Below are 14,431 nucleotides of genomic sequence, written 5' to 3'. Positions count from 1 at the left end.
TCTGAGTCCGACTGACAGTATATTTTAAACATTGTCACAGCTCACAGGATAGGTACCTGTCAGCCAATAAGACAGATGTTTATTTCCATTCAACTCTCAGGTTGGTCTGGTGTCTTGCCTCTGTTGCATTCACTGAACACGGGAAATTACAATCCTGCCGTCCTCTCTAGTGTCATGATGAGGTTCGGGTAAAGCACGGTTAATGTATTATCTTATTGACTCAATAATATAATACATGACTCTGAGAGTAGGCAATCTAGGCATATTAACAAAATTAATTAAACCGACTTATCACGGCGTGTACTGAGATCTTTTTCTTTTTTTTTGCTAGGGGGCCCCTAAGTGGCTGCGGGGCCCTAAGCGCTTAATGGGTCGGGCCGGCTCTGGCTCCGGGTTAGTTTACGCGGCAGCGGCCGCTGTAAAGTATTCACTGTCTGACTGTCACACAAGCAGCTGATACATATCTCCAATTCCCCATAAGTGAATGTGTGTCGGTCTGAATTGACGCTGTTTGGCATCACAGCGCTGATATGAACGTTTCTCTGGTATAAAATGGGTGATAGCATAGCAACCGAAGCTAAACCGACAATCTTGACTACTTGTTGTTGATATCCTATTGTGGCATAAGCCGTTTTCTACAGGCACATTTTACCGGCGTATTTTTCATTATGATTCTACTTGTGATAGTCGGACATGACAACCTGTGCAGCTCATGTATTGATTCCATCCGATAGCTACTATAATACAAAACGTCTGCCTGCTCTCCACAATGATCAATAACAGCGAACGGATGGTCAAAGTAAGGTACAAATAAACAGAATCACACGAAGCCTTGTTAGTGTTGCCTGACTTTATAAAATCTGTTTTTTTATAAGTGTGTGGTTGCGTTCTAGTCACTTTGCTCAGAGCTACTGCTTGTTACAACTTTTACTTGCCGTACTCGCCTTTAACTGTTAGCTCAGGTTAATCTCGCCCCTGCCCCCCCCCCCCCCCCCCCCCCCTCCGACGTAAGCGTGACGTATGCGGTTCTTGCTTCTAGACCAGGGGTGCTCAACCTTTTGTTAACCGAGAGCTACTTTTAAAGTTGTCAGTCTGCCGAGATCTACCAGTCCAAATAGAGAGGCGTAGCCATTACTGACAGCCTACTACCAAGTAAATACACACTTCTTCACTTCTTTCTCTTTGATATTATACCTTATATATTTATATGTAGGCTTTACTGATGTGCCACAATAATATCACCTAATATTATTTAGTTAAAATATCAATATTGTGGCTTTCTGAGTTAACATTGATTGATATGACTGCGATTAAATCAGCATACTTCTGCCAGGGGATGCCACCCCTAAAAATCTCCTGCCACCCTCTTGCCACCCCATGAATATGTTTCTATATCCGCCCCTGCTTCAAATATAATCTTAACCTTCAAATCCATTATCTATAGTTTCTCATTTTTGTCATTGAAAGTTACTTTTAATGCAGCACCATCTTTAAAGGATCATAGGAGGCTATTTCGGGACGTCTGCTAACGTAAACACGGAAATTGGAAGCGTCTCCTCTTCCTTCGCCCTATCAGAAAGTAGGCGTAAATCCATAGCATAGTACCATTTGGGTTGAAGTTTGCCCCTCCCTTGTTATATATAAATAATAACAACCGGGAGCTGTGCTAGCATGTGGAACGAAAACCTGTGGGACAAGTAGCACGTTTTCCTACAGCACTTAAAGCAGTCAGGTTCCTGAATACCTCATTCGTTTGCCGTGTTATCTAAGCGGAAACACCGGAGAAAGCAGCAGCATGTCGGTGGACAGCGTGTTCAGGACCCGCTCTCTCGGTGTGGCCGCCGAAGGTCTTCCTGACCAGTATGCCGACGGCAAGGCAGCCAAAGTCTGGGAGCTGTACATCGGAGACACGCAGAGTAGGACGCAGGAATACAAAAGCTGGGTGGTCGCTTTGCTAAAAGAGCAAGGAGTGAAGAAAGTGCTGGATGTAGCCTGCGGAACAGGGTAATGTCAGGCACACGTTTTACATTGGTCACTAGTGTAGCAGTGAACGTCCCACCAAACTTCATTAAAAATGTGTTCAATTTGTATGCATATCCTTCGAAATTTGCAAAAGTAACACCTGAGTCAAAACTTTTAAACAGTTTCCATAGTTGCTCAACCCAACCTTTAATTCGGCATTAATTCTATACATCAAGTCAACAACATTACAAATAAATGTCACTTGTTGTCATTTGTATCCAGATGCAGCAATAATATTAGCAACCGTGGTACAATAAGTGATATTGAAAAGTTGCAATGTCAAACGATGCGCAGATTTTTTTTTTTAAATGTCGTTGGCCGAATTGTAGGCTGCACCCAGTAATGTAAGTATTAGTATTAGTCATATGGCAGTCATTACAACGTGCTGATAACAATTGGGCTGTTACAAAAACCTTCCATGTTTGTGAATGGGTGATCATTCTAATTTTGTAAAATGGTTATTATGGCCACGTGTACGGTTTTTCTATGTTGTTGTTTTTTTAAAGACTTTTAACGTTCTTGTTCTTGAGAGTGACATAGACACATAATAACACGTAAACCTGTGTAAAGTAGTTTATTTGAGAAAAGATCATTCCTACTGTAAAAGTATTATAAATGCCCTATGTTCTACAATACATCTGTAAGTTTATCTGAATAGACAGATGTCAAAACATTAAAATATAAAACATAAGTACAGCATATATTAGGACTGGGCAACATATCAATATTTTATGATCATGATATTATCAAATTAGATTTTGCATATCGTATTATGGCCTAAGTGTTGTCTTTTCCTTGCTGTAAAGGCCACATTATAGTAAAATTATGCAATTTCACAGTTTTTACGATCTGCCTATGCCTACTTAGTCATGATATCCAGAATGCTGATGTTTATTGATCAAAAATCTCATTTTGTACAAATTGTATGTATACCCCAACCCTACAATATGTCGCAATATTGATATCAAGGTACTTGATCAAAATTACTATTATTAGATATAAACCGAATCGCCCAGCTTCTCTGGAATTTGGACCCGCTGACTCTTTTAACTCTGGACAATAACCGGATTAGGCCGGAGAGTAATGAATGAAAGTGCAGAGTTGCACCAGACACTGTGCCAGCTGTCCGGAGCTGAGACCATGAGCTGACCCATACTGGCTAAAATAACTTTAACAATACAACTAAGACGGATTATATGGTCTAACAAAGTTTAGTTGAGCATATCTGTAAATATGTTCTGCTTTCACATTTACACCAGTTACCCTCATTCAAAGCACATTCTAACCAGGGCTGTGAGATAGCAGATGTAGGGTTCAGTGGCCTTTGACCTGGTTCTATGTTGTTGCAAGGAGTTTTGACTGGTTCTGTGCAGTCTGTTTACCTCTGCTGATAGTGATTCTGCGCCCTGGAACCACAGCAAGGCCATTGGCTGAACACAAACAGGAGGACAACATACTTTAACCTATCTCAACCTCAATTTGTCTGAGAGAAGTTGTTCAAGAGATACAACATTTAATGTCATGTACACCAGGATTTTACACGAGACAGAAATGTTTTATCCTGATACTTCTTAATTAATATTTGACATAAGGCTGCAGGTACCCAGTATAACGGCCCACAGGCTCTGACAATTTGTATAGTAGTTCCACTCAAGCACCACCATGTGAGGCGGCGTAAACCCGCTCACAGTGGAATGAGTTTACAACTGGCCTCACTATTTTTGGCTGTCTAAATGTGCTCTCCAGTTGTTCTGCAGTCATTTTTAGCAACAACTTATACAAGCTCAGCAGAAGCTGCAGATCATGCTTTCAAATTGGAAAATAATAATCATAAATTGCAGATTAAATACCTTGATTTGATCCATTTGGGATTTGTTTTTCCTGTTGGTTTGATTTTTTCTACATTTATATATTTACAGTCTATATATTTAGAGTTATTTTAGGTAGAACCCCTGCAACCAAGTTGTTGTGTGTTGGTGTGTATCTGTTGTATATTGTATATATATCTTGTTACTAAGTTGTTGTTAATGATTGCAGTATTTTAGGTCATTGTGCAAAGAATCTGCTCCTGTGTTGCTTTTTAACTTAGAATACGCATTCATTTGGATTCTTGGAGTTGCATCTTTCCGTAGCTCTTGCATATTGTTCAACATTAACTCACAATTTGTTATTTTTTGGGAAAGATTTGTTATTCCCAAAGAGACTTCAGTGCAAGGAGGGTGCAAACTAAATTCAACAGCCCAAAGCCAGACTGGGCTTGGCATGTGTTCATGTGGTTCTGCCTGAAGCATAAAGAGCTACTGGCTGTCAAATATAATGCATCTCTTCATGCCTGTAAATCATTCATGCGTATTAAGAAATTCATCTATAAACTGCATTGCTTTTTTGAAGAAAAGGAACTAGATTATTTTTTGTCTTGGAGCACAAGGAACCTTACTACTTACAACATTTCACTCCTGACACATGATGAAGTCAATACAGTGTCAACAGCAAAGAGTGTGAGCTATGCTTTTGTTCAGTACAGAACTTGTATATTTACAGAGCAAATGTGTTGTGTTTTGTAGAGTTGACTCCATCATGTTGGTGGAGGAGGGCTTTAATATGACGAGCGTGGATGCCAGCGACAAAATGCTCAAGTACGCACTGAAGTCACGGTGGGAGAGAAGAAAAGAACAAGCTTTTGACCAGTGGGGTACGCCAGTTCTCATTTGAGCATTATTTCTTATTTTATCAGGTGATGTCTTCATGTTTTCTTTATGTTTTACTTTACGGACGTTGTTTTCCCTCAGTGATTGAAGAGGCCAATTGGTTGACGTTATCAGAGGATCTTCCAAAACCAGGCTCTGGCTTTGATGCTGTCATCTGCCTCGGCAACTCATTCGCCCATTTACCAGACTTTAAAGGTACGTTAAAGTTAAAGGAAGAAAGATATTACTTCAACGATCCTTTTTTCCAAAGAACTTTCACATTGATTTAACATTTTCCCTGGATTTGGGATTACAAAAGTAACCAATGATATATGGATTACAGACCATCTCCTACCAAGAAAGGTCTAGCCTTGAGTTGAATACCAATGATCATCCAATGTGTATTGCTCTCAGGGGACCAGAGTGACCAAAGGTTGGCCCTTCAGAACATTGCCAGTATGGTGAGACCTGGTGGGATCCTCATCATTGACCACCGTAACTACGACTACATCCTGGAGACCGGCCAGGCGCCACAAGGCAAAAATATCTACTATAAGGTACTAAACTTAAAAGTACAATCACAATATATATAATGGAGATATGGGAAATGAAACCAAACCAGTAAGCTATCGGAAGCTTTAAAAGGTGGTCCCGACACACTAAACAAAAAGTGTTTACAATATATTATACTGACACATTATCAGTCTAACCAAATGCCCTGAAAACCATAACTTATAAATGGTCCCAAAACATTAATTTCCTCAGTGTAAACATTGGTATTAAAAAAGGCAAGGTATAATAAACACTGATAAATGACAAAGTGAACATAGTGGTACAAATTAAAGGCATTTACAGGCTACATGTAGTGAGGAAAGGTTTATTAGAGGGATGCAAATTAACAGGAAGACGATTCATTTCCTCACCCATCCAGTAGTGGCAGTTCAGTTCTGAATTTGACACCAAGGCCACTAACCCAACACACCTGCAGTCAATCAACCATTTACCATCCTTCATCTGTGTCTATTAATGTTGAGTATTTTCTGTTCCAAACACAACCGCTGTAGTTCTGACCTAAAACTGAAGACTTAAGTGTAAAAATGCTTTTTTTACACTTAAGTCTTCAGTTTGAACCTTTACCTTCTTTAAAATCCAGTGAAATGGGAGCGGCTAAGCACTCTTTGTAGATTCAAATGGAAACATATCTGTTCTGTGAGGCAGGCCCCTTGTTATTGTGTGTTGAAGATCACAGTTGGTATGTGGATTATCGACCCTTCATGTTCATTCATGCGCTTTCTCATTTCCTGTTCTGGTCTGAACTGTCACCTTCTTCTTAGCATGAAACCTCTTCTTCACTGAACTGGTTCTATTCAGTCTGATCACTGAGGGCGTAGGTGTCTGTACTTCTGTCACATTACTCATCAAGCTGAGGATTCTTATGTTGATGGGAAGCCAGATGGGGATCACACAACCTGTGTATCCAAGCTCCAAATGAAAATCATTGTGTGGGGTCCCATGTGTTTCAGAGATGTTGTCTGTGTGACTACATCTTCCTTAGGCCAACAGTGTGTGTTAGCATGGAGGAACTGAAACTGAAGAAAAGTGCAAGGGCATGTGTTACTTTCAGTTTACTGCATATCACGTAAAGACCTGGTTCATTTACGTGTTTAAGTTTAAATAATGCCGTTGGCCTTTGTTTTTGTGTGTGTCTGTGAGGTTGTTCTGATTCGTCAACATCTACTAATGACTGTTGCCAAAACCGTTTTCTCTCAACAATTTATCACCATGCTGTTCTAGTTGTATTTACTTATATTAGAAATAGACTGTCCTTCTTGCAGAGGATTGGAAAGACTCATATTGTTTAGGAATGTTTTATTTACATCCAGCCCGAGCAGCAGCCGAGTTTAAGACCTAAATCTCTACCCAGAGCCTGCCGGATATTGTCAGATTTTCATCGAAAGTGGCCCCAGAGAAACAGAAGGAAATGTGGATGAAACTGTCAGGTTTACGACTTTTTGTTGCCAATGGGGAGACAAACAGATCATGCCAGGAGTACTGAGAGTAAAAATGTATTTGGGATGACGACAAAATTGTGCTTTCATATGTGGTTTAAAAGGACGTGTTGCTAAAATGCAAATGTATTTGCATAAGCAGCACATGTTTGTTTTCATATATCTAGGGCTAAGTTACCAATCGTGCAATTTATTATAATTTATCTTTCAAAATATATAATATGCAATTATAAAGACACAACAGCGGGAACCAACAGAAAGGAGCCTTATTTTATTTATTACCCACAAAATAAGTTCCATATTCCTTAATCCAAACAAAGAATGAAGTAACCAGCTGGAAGGCCTAAGTAGAAACTAAGTCAACAGTCATGTGCTGGAGAAAGATCCACTCCTGATCTTCTGATCCTCTGTAATCCCAGTCTGCTCCTATAGTCTCCATATATAAGAGCCACTGCCTGGTGGTTCAGTCCTACTGGTTCTCGGTGCCTTACACTCAGCAGCGTGTCTCATCATTGTGTCTGTTTGTGTTGCAGAGTGATCTCACTCAGGACATCTCTACCTCTGTGCTGTGGGTCAACAATAAGCCCCATATGATCACTCTGGACTACACCATCCATGTGCCCAAGGCCGCTCTGCAAAATCTACCTGAAGTCAGGTACGTCCACTCACAGAACACTGTATTTACAGAAGCCACGCCCACCGCTAGGGGCGGGACAATACGGGACAAAAAGCCTCTGGTATCTGGGTGAAATGTATTTAATCAAATATTATCATATTTTTTGCCAAATACTTCAATAATGATATTGCAACGATATTTTACATTTTACTTTTGTTGTTTCATAAAATATTTCAACTATAAGAGTTTTGAAAAAAAATGTATTAGTAATGTTGATTTCATGACTTAGTGGGTAAAGACTGATAATAACCAGTGCTTGAATTGGAATGAAAAAGGTGCCAGTACTCTAAATCAGCAACTGTTTCAAGTCAATTTATTTATACAGCCCAAAAACAAGAATTTGGCTCAAAGTCATAGTATATACTATAATGCTGGTGGGTTTGTCTCTTTACTGTATATTTTAGAAAGGCTCTCTGTACTTAAACAAAATGACTCAGGGTGCATCTGAGATTAGAGGGGGTGCAGGGGTAACGTGGGGAGTGGATCTAACACAAGATATATTTTTTGAAATATTGAAGTTAAAAGCATCAATCTGGTGCACTTTGAGAGCAAAATGAAGAGATCTATGGATACATCTCTCAACACCCATATGAAACAGAACTGTAAGCAGATTTTCTATTTCTTTTTGGATATTTTACAAATCACTCCCCTTGTAAACTTTATTCTTGTTTTACTGTCATATAGTATTTAATTTTTAGTGAGTTACTCAGATAAGTACCAGGAGACAGCGTTTGGTACTCTGGTACAATTGTGGTGAAGGCATCTGAGTTAGATGTATTTGAACTGAAATGTCTACAGGCTTAGCAGAAGATGGAATCTTTTTAACATGAATATTCCAGCCAATCTCTGTTTTGAAACCATGAGCTGCAAAATGAGCGCCTTACCCCACTGTACAGGCGAGTTGGGAACTTGTTTAAATATACCTGGGCTGGCTCTATTTTGCCGAGGTCCTCTGGCACTTGCGGGCCGCCGAGGGGTGGCGGTGTTTGAGGCGACGAAGACTGCTACTCCGGGGGCGAGGCGGGCAAAGCAGTGGCGGCACCTCATGACACATCTACTGAGTACCGCCGTACCGGCACCGTGCCGGTACTCAGTAAGAAGTAACAGTACCAGATGGGTAAAAATCAGAAGTCCCGGTACTGCGTACCGGTGAGTAGGCTACCGGCCCAATTCAAGCACTGATAATAACTAAATTATTTTACTATAGTGCAGCATTCAAGAAAGGAAAAATACTTGTGCCATATTAGGATAAGACAATGTCCCAAATATAACACCATATCTACTAGGGGTGTAACGGTTCACAAACATTTCGGTTCGGTACGCACCTCGGTTTTTTGGTCACGGTTCGGTTCGGTACAGCAGAATTTTTTTTTCACAAAACATATATATATATATATATTTTTTATTATTATTAAACTGTGAATAATGTATTCACTCAAATAAATACAAAATATAATAAAATAAACATTAAGGTGCAGCATTTCGATGAACTGAAATAATCTGTATTTGAACTTTACTGTAGGCTACTAGTACTCACAAAACATAAACTATTAGTTTTGGTTTTTTTATTTTTTATTAAACTGTGAATCTTCACTAAAAAAAATACAAAATCAAATAAAATAAACATTAAGGTGCAGCTTTTCGATGAACTGAAATAATCTGTATTTGAACTGTACTGTACTAGTTCCTAAGCAGCTAGCTTGACATTATGACTTGCATGTCATTCTATTTTCATGTTTTTTTAAAGAAAAATTAACTTGGCAGATCTGCTGGCACTAACAATGTCTCCTGCTGTGGAGAAAACCCTCTCGCTAGGGACAAAGGTAGCAGAAACAGCCAGGTAGCGCTTTGCTAACATGGCAACATAAGGATATTTGGCGTTTGTAATAGCTTTGGCTCGGTCTGAACTCTCTGCGAGTGGTGGAGGCTTAAATGCTAGTGGGAGTTGGGTTTGCACTTCAGTCTTTTTTCTTTTGGTACCGGTGATATTCACGTTCGGGTGATGCCTTTTCAAGAGTGTGCAAGTTTGATGTATTGCCAGCCGTGTAACCAATGTTAGTTGAACAATGCCGACAAACAGCTTTGGTTCGGTCCACCTGTCTTTGTCCTTCATCCTTGTACGTAAGTGCGAAACCAAAATGTTCCCAAACCGGAGACTTCAATGATGCTGGAGGATTTTCGAGCTCAACTTTATCTGCGTTCGCCATTAATTTTCGACAGTTCCTAAAATTACTGACTACATTTGAACGCATCCCTCTGACCAGCTCTCATAGTATGCCTCTCATCCAATGAAATGACTTGCTCGCTCTATGACGCGTTGAACCCAATGTGACCAAATTACTCTGAATGCTGCGACGCAGCACCTGAGATTACTTCCAAAAAGTTGTTCACGTTCTCAATTTTTTACGTTTAACGTTATATTCGTTCGGTACACTTCGGTACACTTCGGTACACACATGTACCGAACCGAAGGGCCCGTACCGAATAATTTCGGTACGGGTACGTGTACCGTTACACCCCTAATATCTACTGTCGTATCACAAAATTGACATCATATGAATACATTGCCCAGCCCTAGTATGTGGTTAATTTAAGTTGTGGTATATTTATAGAGGGTAGTGATTGGTCTAATGGATAGTGAGGTGGGCTGAAGATCGGAAGGCTGTGAGTTCAAATCCCGCCAGGAACACCACCACTAGTGTGCCCTTGAGTAAGGCACTTAGCCCTTAGTTACTCCAGGGAGGATGTCCCTGTAATCGGTCATTATAAGTCGCTTTGGATAAAAGCGTCAGCTAAATGAAATGTAATGTAATATTTCATTTTTCAATATCTCAATATAATACATTCTCTGGAGAATCAAGTGAGTGATCTAATGAATGAAATATATAATAAAAACAGAGCTGGGGTAGCAAAAGTGCATTTGCGCCCACAATGCTTACAAAACATTCCATTTTCATTTCTGTCACTTCTTCCAAAAAAAAAGGAGCAGATAAGAAAAACATAACAACCATAAAATCACTGAGAATATCTGCGTCTTTGCATAAAATTTGCACAAAATAAGTGTTGTCCTATATTTTTGGAGATATGAAAGGTAATTGCAGTGGGATTTTTACTTGACCAAATACGGACATGGCAGCATAAAACAGGATAAGAATCACCAAGGATGTTGACGTACTACACATTCATTCAGAGCCACAGAATATACATATGAGTATTTTCACATTTGGTTGAATTGAATAGCCAAGGTCACCAGACATGTTAGACACAATAAAAGTGAAGATAGTTAGCAGGAATTCTAACGTTCTATTGTTTTCCCTCCGCAGTAAATTCCGTCTCTCCTACTACCCTCACTGTCTGGAGAGCTTCAGTGGGTTACTGAAGGAGGCGTTCCACGGCAAAATGGAGCACAGCGTCTACGGAGACTTCAAGACGTACGTCCCTGCCCAGGCCCAGGCCCCCTGCTACTTCATTCACGTCTGCAAGAAGACCGCCTAGAAGCCACACACACACACACACACACACACACACACACACACACACACACACACACACACACACACACACACACACACACACACACACACACACACACACACACACACACACACACACACACACACACACACACACACACACACACACACACACACACACACACACACACACACTCACACAGCTTAGAACATAATAGCTTCCTGTTCTCTTTAAGTCTGAACATGCTCCTCCAGATTTGGGCAACATTATATTTGAATATGTTTTAAAAAAATATTTAATCTTAGATCTTGATACAAATAAAAAAAAGCAGCATATTTGCAACACTGTAGAGTGGTGCAGGAATGAGTCCGTTAATGAGTTAGCATTTTAGCACTTGCTGTTTCCTTAAGGTCAACGGGTATTACAAGCTGAAGAGATGTTTTAAATGTGATCTACGATAGAAATCAGTAAATAGTCCACTGGGGATTTTCTGGAGCTTCTATTTGTCTAACATGAGGCTAAATGAGACTACTAAACGTCATCATGGCGAACATTAGCCGCCTTTAGCTTAGCGGTGGTGACATTAAGTAATCTTTGAAGCCTAACATTAGCTATTTACGTATGTCGGTCCACTTAAAAAACAAATCATTAAGTGGTGTTAGTATCTGGAGATTATCCTGCTGAACAAAATGTGTAGTTATCAGTTACATGCCAGAGATCTTAAATCAAGTGGAAAAGTCCCATGGCTTTTTGTGGAGGGAGCCCTTTGCGATGCTAACTTCCGGGTCGGCCTACGTCATCACTGCACCACTCTGTCATCTTTTTACTTTGTGTCATGAACATACGAAAGCTGGAATGATAATCATATTTTTTTTTTTTAAAAATGATCATGGTCGGGTAATTCATGCATTACCCTGATTGTAAAAAGTGAGCTAAAATATTTGGCTTTACCTGATACAATTGGTTGATTCATATCTCACCTTTTTACTTAATCCACAGTGCGTTCCCAAAATTCTCAAAAAAGAACAGTCTTAAAAGATCAAAACTGGTTTGAAAAATATATTCAAAATGTATCGGACCACTGTCTTGCCCATGTCGTTTTTTTCCCAATGTTCTTTATGTTGCTTTTCTTGTTTCCTCCCTGCTTACCGCCTTTCGGAACTTTCATATCCCACAATAATGTTTTGAAATGGTGCGGTACATCACTGATATTCCTCATGATGGAACACTTCATATTACCAGCATGTTATTTACAAAGTGCTTGGATATTTTCTTAAACAATTGAACTTTACCACAAGAGTCTTAAAACTAAAATTGTGAATACAACGTACGGTATGTAGGCTTTCTTTGCTGGAAATACAAAAGTAACATAGCCCAGCCATTTAAGGCAAATCTGGCCCTGCATGATGGCTTTCCTTTCATTGCAGCCCCCAACCCATTTTACATTTGTTGTTTAATATTTATCTTGCAAACCTTGATGGAGTCCCTAAAAATACATAAAACAGACAGTGAAGATTTGTAATCACCCTAAAAAGGCCTGGTTTATTTTCTGATCAACAATCCTCCACCCTTTAGTTTCCTTCTTCCTCGGGACCTCCATCTCCAGAGCTCCATCACTTCTGACCTCTCTGAAGCTCACGAGAGAACGGCTTCTGATATTGGAATTGAATTTACTACTTTTTTAGTAGAAATTAAGGTTTTGTATACCTGGTCTCTGGCTTCTTATTTGACGGTACCATTAAGTTTAATTTATTTGAGTCTTTATCATTCCTGGTGACTATTCTTTATTAGTCCAGGTTTTAATCTAAAACCACTACTCCTTTGTCATGTAGAAACAAGCGTCTTTGAAATTGTTGTCAACCAAAGTGCTATTTTCTTGGAATTAAATTGCGTTAAAAATGAGAAAAACTTGAATGTCAATCAACTGGAAGAATAATTTATTGTGCTATATAATCCAGGTTCAAATACATTTTCGCTGTGACACCAAATGAAATGCCAGGGGAAACACATCTTATCATCACGTTGCTGTTTGCCTTAAGAAGGAGCGCATGGTGCATTCAAATGCCTCCTGTAAATACAGGGTAGAGCAGTGTGTGACTGAGATCAGTAGGTTCAGAGTGTGGTGAGATGCATGGATGTTTGTGTGGCTTTTAAAGTTTATGTTGTGATAAAACCATTTCACAACAGTCTTATGTTGCCAATTCTTAAAAAAACAAGTGTCAACATTTTATAATGAACAATGGTTATTGGAAATAAAAAGATATATTAAATAAATCTGATTCTCACATTTTATTTTTTGTTTCATGTTGCTGTGATTGATGATACTAATGAGTTGATATGTATGTAAGCTCACGGGGCTTTCAATTCATTTGAATTCGGGATGAAAGCATCACCTTGTGTCATCTTTGTTTTCAGACTCACCATTTTTGTATGGCAACTGTTTAAAAGCTGCATTTTCTTCAAAAATAATGACATGACGTTGTATTCGACAATTGCCACTTTATTCCATTAAAAACAGATATCCATATCAGAAGACTTAATTTTCCTCTGTTGAATTGCTCTAATGTGTAAGAATGTGCAATAAAAAGATCAAATAAAGTAAACATATGTATATAAACCTAAGAAGATAAAGTAAACTGTCGAATAAAATATTAAATGAATTGGAATTTAAATATTTATATAAACATAAGAAGTTAAATCAACATTATAAACAAAACATAATTAAAAAAAATACAAATAAAAAAAACCATAATAATAATTTAAAGGAGCCTTTTAAATAAAACATAAAATAAATACAAGTATTTATAAAAACATAAGAAGGTAAAGAAATACATCAAATTAAATATAAATAAAATAAAAAGCATTTATATAAACATAATAAGTAAAATGTCCAATAAAGCATTTCTAAAATATAATACAATTATTTATAGAAGTTTAAGAAGTAAAGGTAAAAATGTGCACATTGTACTACAATATACAATATGTCCATTACAATATACACAGGCATGTCTTCTTTAAGTGCAGGACACATGTCAGACACAAGAGGGCGACGTTACGTCACATGACTATTGAAACAGGGTCAAACTCCTTTAGTTCACTTCTGCTTTTTGTCTTAGCATAACATATTTTTACCTTCATACCAATTCGGTAATTAATCTTAATATTTAAGTTTTAAATGTCCCAATTTTTGACACTCAATCAAAACTCAATTATATTTACTGTCATTGCTTAACTGTTTGATAACCGAATAAGGTTTACACAAACAATTAATTTGCTTTAGGAGTGCATACAAAAACATAGTAAGAGAAAATAAGATGTAAAATGAAGGCAAATTATAAAAAGCTATTGTCAAACAAAATATAAAACTTTTTATAAAAATATAACATACAAAAAGGAATTACAATAATAATCTGGTGAAAAATATGTGCAGAATATATTTTCATTTAAAAGTGGAATAGCAGCACAGTTATAAAGAGGGAACAATGTGCAGACGTGCACAACATGTGCAAAAGCTTACACTATAAGGAAGGAGTACAAGGAAGGACAAAGATGTCACAAGATGT

The 14,431-nt window shown here is 38.4% G+C and overlaps 1 protein-coding gene across 1 annotated transcript; it reads left to right on the top strand.

Annotated features, from left to right (window-relative positions):
- The first annotated feature begins 1,587 nt into the window (after positions 1-1,587).
- gnmt (glycine N-methyltransferase) lies at positions 1,588-13,142 on the top strand. The gene is made up of 6 exons (XM_034234771.1): positions 1,588-2,004; positions 4,587-4,714; positions 4,812-4,925; positions 5,124-5,266; positions 7,252-7,373; positions 10,718-13,142. The coding sequence occupies exons 1-6, from the start codon at positions 1,796-1,798 to the stop codon at positions 10,887-10,889; spliced, it is 888 nt and encodes a 295-aa protein (XP_034090662.1). The 5' UTR covers positions 1,588-1,795; the 3' UTR covers positions 10,890-13,142.
- The last annotated feature ends 1,289 nt before the right edge of the window (positions 13,143-14,431 follow it).

Source organism: Gymnodraco acuticeps, unplaced genomic scaffold (genome assembly GCF_902827175.1).
Source record: "Gymnodraco acuticeps unplaced genomic scaffold, fGymAcu1.1, whole genome shotgun sequence".
Taxonomy (NCBI): Eukaryota; Metazoa; Chordata; class Actinopteri; order Perciformes; family Bathydraconidae; genus Gymnodraco; species Gymnodraco acuticeps.
Note: the sequence above shows the minus strand (reverse complement) of the source record. Positions and strands in the feature narration are given on the sequence as shown.